At 57.4% G+C, this 9,452-nt stretch overlaps 1 protein-coding gene across 3 annotated transcripts; it reads right to left on the reverse strand.

Moving 5' to 3' along the window:
• Positions 1-2,520: 2,520 nt before the first annotated feature.
• On the reverse strand, positions 2,521-9,120 carry P2RY6 (pyrimidinergic receptor P2Y6). Of its 3 annotated transcripts, none has more exons than XM_058419337.1 (2): positions 9,104-9,120; positions 2,521-4,768 (listed from the first exon to the last, which is right to left on the reverse strand). In XM_058419337.1, exon 2 carries the CDS (start codon positions 4,711-4,713, stop codon positions 3,724-3,726), a length of 990 nt encoding a protein of 329 aa, XP_058275320.1. In that variant the 5' UTR covers positions 4,714-4,768; positions 9,104-9,120; the 3' UTR covers positions 2,521-3,723. The 3 variants fall into 3 exon arrangements, with proteins under 3 accessions (XP_058275320.1, XP_039911462.1, XP_039911463.1); XM_040055528.1 differs by having other exon boundaries at positions 8,976-9,104; XM_040055529.2 differs by lacking the exon at positions 9,104-9,120 and adding an exon at positions 8,817-8,910 and having other exon boundaries at positions 2,590-4,768.
• Positions 9,121-9,452: the final 332 nt, after the last annotated feature.

The following is a 9,452-nucleotide window of genomic DNA, read 5'->3' on the forward strand; positions in this document are numbered from 1 at the left end:
TGTCGGTGCCCCCCCGCCGCCGCCGCCGCCTCCGCCCGCCCCCCGGCCCCGCCGCCGCCGCGCCCCGGCCCCGGCCCCGCCGCAGGCACCGCCCGGCCCCGCTCCTCCTCCGGGCTGCCGGCGGGCTGCATCCCTCCCGCTTTGTTTTCTCTCTCTCTCCCCCCCCGCCCCACCACCACCCCTTCTTCTTCTTTTTTTTTTTTTTTTTTGGCTTTTCCTCCTCCCTCACCCCCTGCTTTTTTATTTGTTGCATTCAAATAAACTTTCCTCCCCGGAGGCGGGGTTTGCTCCCGCAGAGGGGGAGGGTTGAAGTTTTGCTCCCTTAAAAAAAAAAAAAAAATTTCTAATTCGTCTTTTTCTGTTTGCTTTTTATCCCCCCGCTTTTTTTTTTTTTTTTTTTGTGCTTTTGTTGTTGTTTTGTTACTTTTTTTTTTTTTTTTTTTAAAAGCTGCCCTCTTGCTCCCAGGCTAAGCAGGAGCACCTCGCACCCCCCTGCCTCCTTTCTTCCACACTCCGCCATCCCCAGCATCCTTCGTTGCCCCCTTATCTTTTATAAGGGAGGTAATGAAGACCTTTTTACACGGGCAGATAGTGATAGGATGGGAGGGGGGCGGGGGGACGGGACAGGGAGGGACATACACGACACAGCTTTAACCTAAAATAGGGGAGATTTAAGTGGCATATCGGGAAGAAATTCTTCCCTGTGAGGGTGGGCAGGCCCTGGCACAGGGTACCCAGAGAAGCTGTGACTGGACCGGGCTTGGAGCAACCTTGCATAGGGGAAGGTGTCCCTGCCCATGGCAGGGTGTTGAAATTAGGTGGTCTTTAAGATCCTTCCCAACCCAAACCGTTCTGTGATTCCCTCCATCCCTTCCCAGCTTTTTCTTTTTTGGGGGAAAGAGGACAAATAATCAAAAATGCCAGTGAGTGCCAGTGCAAGATTCTTCCCATCGCAGCAGATTCCTCCAGACCCTGCTTTGCAGCTCAGGGAAGAGAGAACACCTTGTTCCCAACTTGCACAGTTCTCCAGCGAGGCACTGCCCCGTGAACAGACTTTCTCGTGGGTTTTCAGCATCGCTTGTCAGCGCTTGCTATTTGGAGCCTATAACCCTTTTTTCCCCCTGAGACAGCAGATTTATCGCTGGGGATGTGAAAAATGAAGGTGGCTGGGACGGCTGGTGCGTGAGCTGTGGCCTTGGAGACGTGGATGGGGCTGGAGAGGTGTCCTGGCCATGTAGAAGATATTGCTGGCTTTGACCCCGAGGCACAAAAGAAGGGGGGAAGAAAAATAAAATCCGACACCTCCTGTAAATGCATTTTTCAGGCACTAAAAAGCGCCCGCAGCCATGCCGTGAGATGCTCCACCCCAGCAAGTATTCCTTCCCTGGCTTTCCCTTCCCACCCTCCGCCCTGCTTCCCTGCTTCCCCCAGGCCTGGGTGTCTCCTGGCTGCAAGGATGATGTCCCCACGATGTGGCATTTTGGGAAGAGCCATGCGTTTCATCCCCACTTTCATCCCCACTCTGTTCTGTGGGAGCCCTTCTAGGCCACGGGAACTGCTGGCAGCACCCCAAGGCAGGGCAGGACACGGTGAGATCCAAAGGGAGCTCTGTGTGTCCGTCCCCCTCTTAAAAACGTTCCAAATTGGTGATTCCAGTATCAGGAACAGCATCCTGAGGCTGTTGGATGTCACCACCTCAGCCCATGCAGCCCTTGCAGCCACCACCAGACTTTTTGGAAGCTGATTAATTCCTCCCCCCGCCCCAAGCTTTATTGTGGTTGGATTTTTTCATCCACCTCCTCCCATGGGTCCTATCCGGGAACTGGTGGTGCAGGGCTCCTCCCTCCCTCCCTGGAGCCAGGTGGACACCCACAGATCAGCCGGATTTCTCCAAATCTAAATATTTTGCGCCCTCTCCTGGGTCCGGATGGCGTGGCCCGGCCCTCCCACGCCGCCACCCTGCTGTCTGGGAAGAGATGGGGACATCAGGCTGGCGTTGTCCCTCCAGCCTCCCAGCATTTTGCCCTTCCACTGCAGGACCCCAAAGATGCAGCAGAGGGGATTTGGGCGCAGATGAGCTCAGGCCAAGGGAAAGCACAGGGCTGCCTTTGCGTGCTCTGTCACATTCTGTGCCCCAGAGTCATTGTCACCGTCACAGGACAGGGATACAGCTCCTGCAAAACCAGGTGCTTTGAGCTAAAGCTGCTGCAGGATCCCTCTCTGTTCCAGCCGTGCTGTGATGCTGACATCTCTGAGCATCATCCAAGAGCCTGTGACAGCTCTGGACACCCTCCTCATCCTCATGACAGCAAGCAGACACCCTGGGACTGCCAGCACTGGATGCTTGGGTGGCCGGGTACCCGAGGAGACACTGTGTACCTGCAGGGAGCAAGCCAGCATGGAGCTGCACGCTTGGCCAGCTGCAGGCAGCCAAGCTGGAGGGATGCTCGACCCTGGAGATTTGAGGCAAATTACTCAGATCTGCTTAGGTGTGATTATTATAGGCAGACATGGAAAATGCAGTTATCCACATATATATATTTTTATATATACACTGTATGGATACATATATTGTGTTCAGGCAGAGAATTTCTGCACTGCAGAGCATATGCTGGGCCACAGAGCTCCCTCTGCTCAGACACGTTCTATGTCTGTACATACGGTGGGTGTATACACCCATCTGAGAAAGAGCAGGGAGTCAATTCTATACATCCTATACGTTAAAGAAGACTTGCAGAGCGATGAGTGGTGCATCCACCTGGAAAAGCCCTCCTGGCTGAGAGGGAGCAGCATCCCAACAGAGGCTGGGGAGCAAAGCTCAACCCCGTGGAGAGGCCAAGCCAGCTGTGGGATGTGCGGTGACGTGGCCAGGACACTGAGTGTGTGACGTGCATCTTCCAACTCTGGGCATCGTGTCCATGTGTGCTGGCTCTGATTGTGGTGGGTCCTGGTTAGGAGGTGACAGCAGGGCACCACTGACACCAGCGTTGGCCAGATTTGGGGTGCTGGGCTAAGCAGGGAGCTGGACTCAAATAAGGTCCCCAGGCAGGTGACAACGCTGCAGGCTTGTGCCTAACCCAGCCCATGGGCGTGGCTTCAGTGGGAAATCCAGCATGGGTGTTCCGGTTGCCCTGATGTCCCCTTTCCCTGTTCCCAGTCCGTCTGGGGTGCTCCTCCGCCATTTTGTAGCACCAGCAATACCAGTGAGTGTGGTATTGTCCTCATTCTGGGCACTGGGGGATAGGGATGTCCCAGTGTTCCACAAAAACCACCCGTGACACTGATCTTGAGCTGGACGAACACACGGCCCCACGGAATGAACCAAACCCTCCCCAGCCTTTGCACGCTGGCCCCATCAGTGAATTTTTAACTGGGAACGGGGACAAATCATCCCCCAGCAGCTCATCCTGAGCCAGGGATGTGTCCTCCACGGTCCCATCTTGTTTTCCACGGTCCCAGTGGATTTTTATTGCATTGGTGGCTTGACCACCAAGGTGCTGAGCTGCTCCAAGAGAGCGATGGAGCCAGGGAGAGGACTCTGGAGCTGTGATGGGGATAATACTGCACCGCTGCAGGCTGGAGATGGGCCGAAAGTGCTGAAAGCTCGGGAGATGCCATCTTCCTCTCCTCCAGCATGTCCCTGGTGAGCCGACCTCCGCTCTGTGGAGCTTGGAGCCGAAATCGCTCCGTGCCTCGGTGGCACCGAGGTGGCCTCATCCTCGCCTAGGAGCCATAGGTGACACAGTGGTCGTGCCGCCACTTGGAGCTCACCTTGTCGAGGAGGTAGCGGGTGCTCTCGCGGAACTTGCGCTGGGTGAAGTAGAAGAGGATGGGGTCGAGGACGCTGTTCATGCTGGCGAAGGGCCGCGTGCACTTGTAGGCGATGGCGAAGGCCTGCAGCGCCGGGCAGGGCAGCACGGGCGAGGAGCGGACGATCAGGTAGATGGTCTTGGTGAGGTGGAAGGGCAGGAAGCTGATGGAGAAGACGATGACCACGATGATGACCATGCGCACAGCTTTGTCCTTCCTCTTGTGCACGGCCAGGCCGATCAGCTCGTCCTTCTGGCACAGGATGCGGGCCATGCTGCAGTAGCAGGCCAGGATGGCCACGAAGGGCAGCAGGAAGCCGGTGAAGGTGAGGGTGATGCCGTAGGGGAAGTAGGCGGCGGAGCGGTCGGGCGCGCTCAGGTCGTAGCACACGGTGCGGTTCCTCTGCGTGCCGGTGGAGGCGAAGACGAAGGTGGGCAGGCACTGGGCGATGACGATGAACCACACGGCCGCGCACACCAGCCACGTCAGCTTCTTGCCCTTCTTCTTGTGCCACGAGGCCAAGGGGTGGCAGATGCCCAGGTAGCGCTGGATGCTGATGCAGGTGAGGAAGAAGATGCTGCTGTGCAGGTTGGTGTAGAACTGGAAGCGCACGAACTTGCAGGTGAAGTCCCCGAAGGGCCAGTAGTCCTTCTGGGTGTAGTTGTAGATGAGGAGAGGCAGGGAGCAGACGTAGAGCAGGTCAGCCACGGCCAGGTTGAGCATGTAGATGGTGGTGCGGCTCAGCGCCTTCCGCGCCAGCCAGATCTGCCCGATGACCACGGCGTTCAAGGGCAGCCCCACCACGAACACCACCGAGTACACCAGGGGCAGCAGGACCTGCTTGAACTCCTCGTGGTAGGTGCACGAGTTTCTCGCGGTGCTCACGGCTGTCAGGTTGGCCATGGCAGTGTCCCCAGCCGTCAGCGTCCCCTCTGCTGGCGCGGCCCCTCCTCAGCACCTGTGAATGTCAGAGGGGACAGCTGGTGACTCGTCTGTGTGGTGTCACCTACGCCCTCACAGGACCAACCTGGACCAGCGCTCTGCAGCTTGGGGCCTGCAGTGTCCCGGTGTCCCCAGTGTCCACACAGGCTGGGGGATGAAGGGATGGAGAGCAACCCTGAGGAAGATTTGGGAATGATGGTGGATAAGAAGCTGGACATGACCCAGCCTCTTGCAGCCTTGTGCAACACCGCATGCCCTTTGTGCAACACCGCATGCCCTGGGCTGATCCCACTGTGGGCAGCAGGGCAGGGGGGATTCTGCCCCTCTGCCCCTGAGCTCAGGTGAGACCCCACCTGCAGAGCTGCCCCAGCCCTGGGCCAGCAGCACAAGGACCTGGAGCTGCTGCAGAGAGTCCAGAGGAGGGCACGGAGCTGCTGCAGGGCTGGAGCCCCTCTGCTCTGGAGCCAGGCTGGGAGAGCTGGGCTACCCAGAGAAGCTGTGGCATCCCTGGAAATGTCCAAGGCCAGCTTAGACAGAGCCTGTAGCACCCTGGGCTAGAGCGAGGTGTCTCTGCCCATGTCAGGAAGTTGTAAGGAACCTTTAAGGTCGCTTCCAACCCAGACCCTCCTGTGATTCCAGGATTCTAAACCACGGTGGATGGATTTAGGGGTCTCACGAGAAGGTGAAGGCAGAATGAGTGGGACCACACAGGACAGCGCGGTGGCCAGAACTTGCCACCATCCCAGCTCCGTTTCCCACGGCACTTATCCCCCGCAGAAAGGTTTGCACAAGGTCAAGCCGCTGCCGTGCCCCTCCGGCAGGGGAAATCGCGGCAGGACGCGGCGGTAGCCGCCGGCACGGCTTCCTGCGCCTCTGCAGGGGGTGCCAAAGCCCTGCAGCCAGCCGGGTGCAGCCCGGGAGATGCCACCGCACGGAGCCCGGCGCGACCCCCGTGGCACCGGTGACGACCACGCCAGAGCTGTTTTAGTTTAGTGGGCTCAGAGAGCTCAGGCAGTGTCCCCTGGGCTGCTCTGAGCAGGGGAGGAGGACGTCTGCTTTCCCCGGAGGCTGGGAGCAGCGGGACAGACGCGGCGCCACGGCAACACGAGCCCCCTGCCCCAGCCCGGCCGCTGCTCCCGGGCTCCGCCCGCGGGTGCCACCCGGTCCGGGAGAGCCGCCTCTCCTCCCGCCCCTCGCTCCCTCCCACTGCTAAGGGGAAACTGAGGCAGGGGAGACGTGCTCAAGTTCCAGCCGGGAGCGTGGGGCGCAAGGCAACAGGGAAAGAAGGAGACAAACGAGTCCAGGGCCACCCCGTCAGCTTGTAGCCCCCTCTTTTCAGGTGTGTGGGGGTTCGGCAATCCCCAGAGCACAGCCCCTTTTTAACATCTTTTTCCTCCAAAACACCCCTTGGAGGTGTTGGCAGGGCATTGCCAAGGGCCATGTTATGGAAGGAACCCAAAAAAAGGAGGAGCAGCCAAAAAAAAAAAAAAAAATTACAAATGAGAAAAAAAACCCTCTTTGTTAGAGGGAAACAGCGCTAAATCCCCCTGCTGCTGGGTTTGGAGGGATGGGAAAGCTGGAGGAGAGGAGGAAAAACCCCTCCTGATCCCAGGGAAAAGCCAGATACTGGAGAATCCCCATCCCAGCTGTATCCAGGCCACAGTCTGCCAGCACCCACCAATTAATGAAACCAATTAATGAAACCACACTGAGACCCTCAGCCTCAAGTCAGTTTCTGTGCCCATGGCATGTTCCTACCTCATTGTCTGTCTGGGTGGGTTATCCCAAAAGTCCCTTTTCTCACCCCAAAAATCCCATCATGGGAATCTCTGCCAGCTCTTGGGGTGATGGAATTGGCACCTCTCAAATCCATAGGAGCTGGTGGCCTGCTACCACAGTGATGGGTACTGAAACCCCCTGGGAAATGAAACTTCAGGGGGAAAAAACAAAAAAGGTGCCTGTGGTGTTGGGAGGGGTCAGGATGGGGTCACCCTCTTCCCAGAGGTTTAAGGTGCCTGCAGAAGAGGAACAAGGACCAGGAGAGAGAAGTGGGGCTGCTCTGTGGCCAGATGGGGAAGAGATTAAAAGTAATCACCAGCAGCCATGAGCTGCCCCCTGCACATGCCCCCTCCGGCCTCTTTGATTTCAAACCGAGCCCTTCTCCAGAGGAATTAGCTTTAATTAACACCCTGCTATGGGTTTGAAGGGAGATTCTGTGAGCTGGATACAGTGGGAAAAGCTTTTGGATGTTGCTGCCCTCGAATGGGATGTGGGGGAGGACTTCCTCTCTTGGAAATCTTCCTCCATGGTTTATCTTTCCCATCCTGGTCTTTGTGGCTTGCTGGCAGGGCTGGAAAGCTGGGCTGGGTGGAAGTGAAAGCTCCAGCTCAGCAAATTTCAAAGAGCGTGAAAGGGGGATGCTCCATCCTGCATGTCCCTTGGCCAAAGCCACCACATCCTTAACCCCAAACACCTCCTGGCTGGTGCCAAAATATCTTCAGGTGCCCATCTACCCAGTGGCGACCCAGGCTCAGATGTTTTGAGGGAAATCTCCATTTAGTGAAGCCTGAGAGTGGAAAAATTTGGACTACATTGGTAAATTTGGGGTACTAAAGATAAATAGTCGGGAATGGGGCACAGGGCGGTGGCAGAGCCACTCTGTCCTTGGGTGATCACCTTCATCTTCCAACAGCCCCGTCATAAATCAGCGCCTTAGGGAGGGTCTGGGCAACCTGGGCTGCGATTTCCTGCTGGAAAGGGAATGATGGGGACAGGGAAGGTGCAAGGATCTTTCCCAATCTCAGCTGGCCTATACCTCCGTACATGTAAATATAAATACAAATAAAAATACAAATACAATAATAAATGTAAATACACACCTCAATACTTGAATACACCTCAGCGTATCTCTCTACACATATATCTCTCACTTCATCCAGCCGTATCTATGGCTCTCCATACACACACATTACATATTTATAAATATACATCCCTCTGCTCACACGCATGCACGCACACAAACTTCTACACCCCTATACACAAATATATGTCCCAGAGCACATGGAATCACACTCACGTAGATGTGTAACTCCATACATACATACAGAAATATATTCATATCACACAAATGTCTATGCAGACATGCTCATCTCTAGGAATATATTTATACCTCTGGATGTATATATGCACAAATACATGTAAATATATATAAAAGGTAGAGGTCAGGCTACCGACACCTACAGCAGAGGTGCCAAGGAAAACCAGGTCCATCCCCCGAGCAGATTTAAGCACAATTATGTGCAAAACAACCTCCACCACGGAGCTGATCCCTATGGATGCCCGAGGGATGCAGGCGTGTCCCGGGTGCACCCCAGAGCACGGGAGAAGAGGGACAGGGGAGAATCCACCCTGTGCCAGCCCTGCCAGGGGGATCACGGTGGGATTTTGAACCCTGCTCCACGGGAAGAGCTGCCAAACCTCCCCAGGAGCAAAGTCCATCAGCTTCCATTTGGAGTGGCTCTGGGATCACCCCAAATCCCAGCCGAAGCACAGATGTTCTCTGGATGTGACCCCAATTCTCTCCTGTTCTGCCTCATCCTGCCCAGTTCTATTAGATCCGTTTGGGTCCAGTCCTGCCCCATCCTGCCCAGTTTGGTTTGACCCTGTTGGATCCCATCCTGACGGGTTCAGCCTCACCCCCTCGGGTCTGATCCTGCCCGGTTCGCTCTGGCCCACTCGGATCCCATCCCTTCCCGGTCTGGCTTGTCCCGTCCCCCACTCCCCATCCGCGGCACTTACCGGCAGCGGGATGTGCCGGGAAACAGCGGGTTCACTCTGACCCTATAAGGTCCCATCCTGCCGGTCGGGTCCCTTCCTACCCGGTCCAGTCCCATCCTGTCCGGTCCAGTCCCATTTTACCCAGTCGGGTCCAACCTTGTTGGGTCCCATCCTGTCCGGTCCAGTCCAGTCCCATCCAGTCCTATCCTGTCCCTTTATTCTGACACACTCGAATTCCATCCTTTCCCGGTTCGGCTTGTCCCCTAGTCCCGGTACGCGGCACTTACCAGAGAGGGATGCGCCGGCAGGCAGCGGCTTCACTCTGACCCTGTGGGCTTCCAGCCTGCCCTTTCCAGCCCCATCTCGTCCGGTCCAGCCCCATCCCGCCCTTTCCAGCCCCATCCCGCCCGGTCCAGCCCCATCCCGCCCGGTCCACTCTGACCCACCAAGATCCCATCCTGCCCGGCCGGGTCTGACCCTTTAGGGTCCCAACCTGCCCGGTTCACTCTGACCCTGATGGGTCCCATCCCGGCCCCGTTCGGCTGATCCCGTTCCCACCGTTCGCGGCACTTACCGGCAGCGGGATGCGCCGGGAGCCCGGGGCACGGAGCGCTCGGAGCCGCCCCGCCGCCGCCGCTCCGCCCCGGGGCCGCCCCGCTCCGCCCCGCTCCGGCTCGGGCACCTGCGGGAGGGGTCACAGCTGCACCGGGGCGAGGAAGGGGGGAGAAACAGCTGGGCTGGGGGGGCAGAGTGCCGGGCTCCCAGGCAAACATCTGCCGTGGGATCTTGGGCGAGCATCTGTGTGGAAGCGGGTGTCGGGGGTCTCCCGAAAGCCCCGAAAAAGGGATTTACAGGGTGGGATGCCCACGCGCTGGGGAACAGCTGGATTGTCCCACCCCGGGTGTGGGGGGAAAGGGTCTCCC

Source organism: Hirundo rustica, chromosome 2, assembly GCF_015227805.2.
Source record: "Hirundo rustica isolate bHirRus1 chromosome 2, bHirRus1.pri.v3, whole genome shotgun sequence".
NCBI lineage: Eukaryota > Metazoa > Chordata > Aves > Passeriformes > Hirundinidae > Hirundo > Hirundo rustica.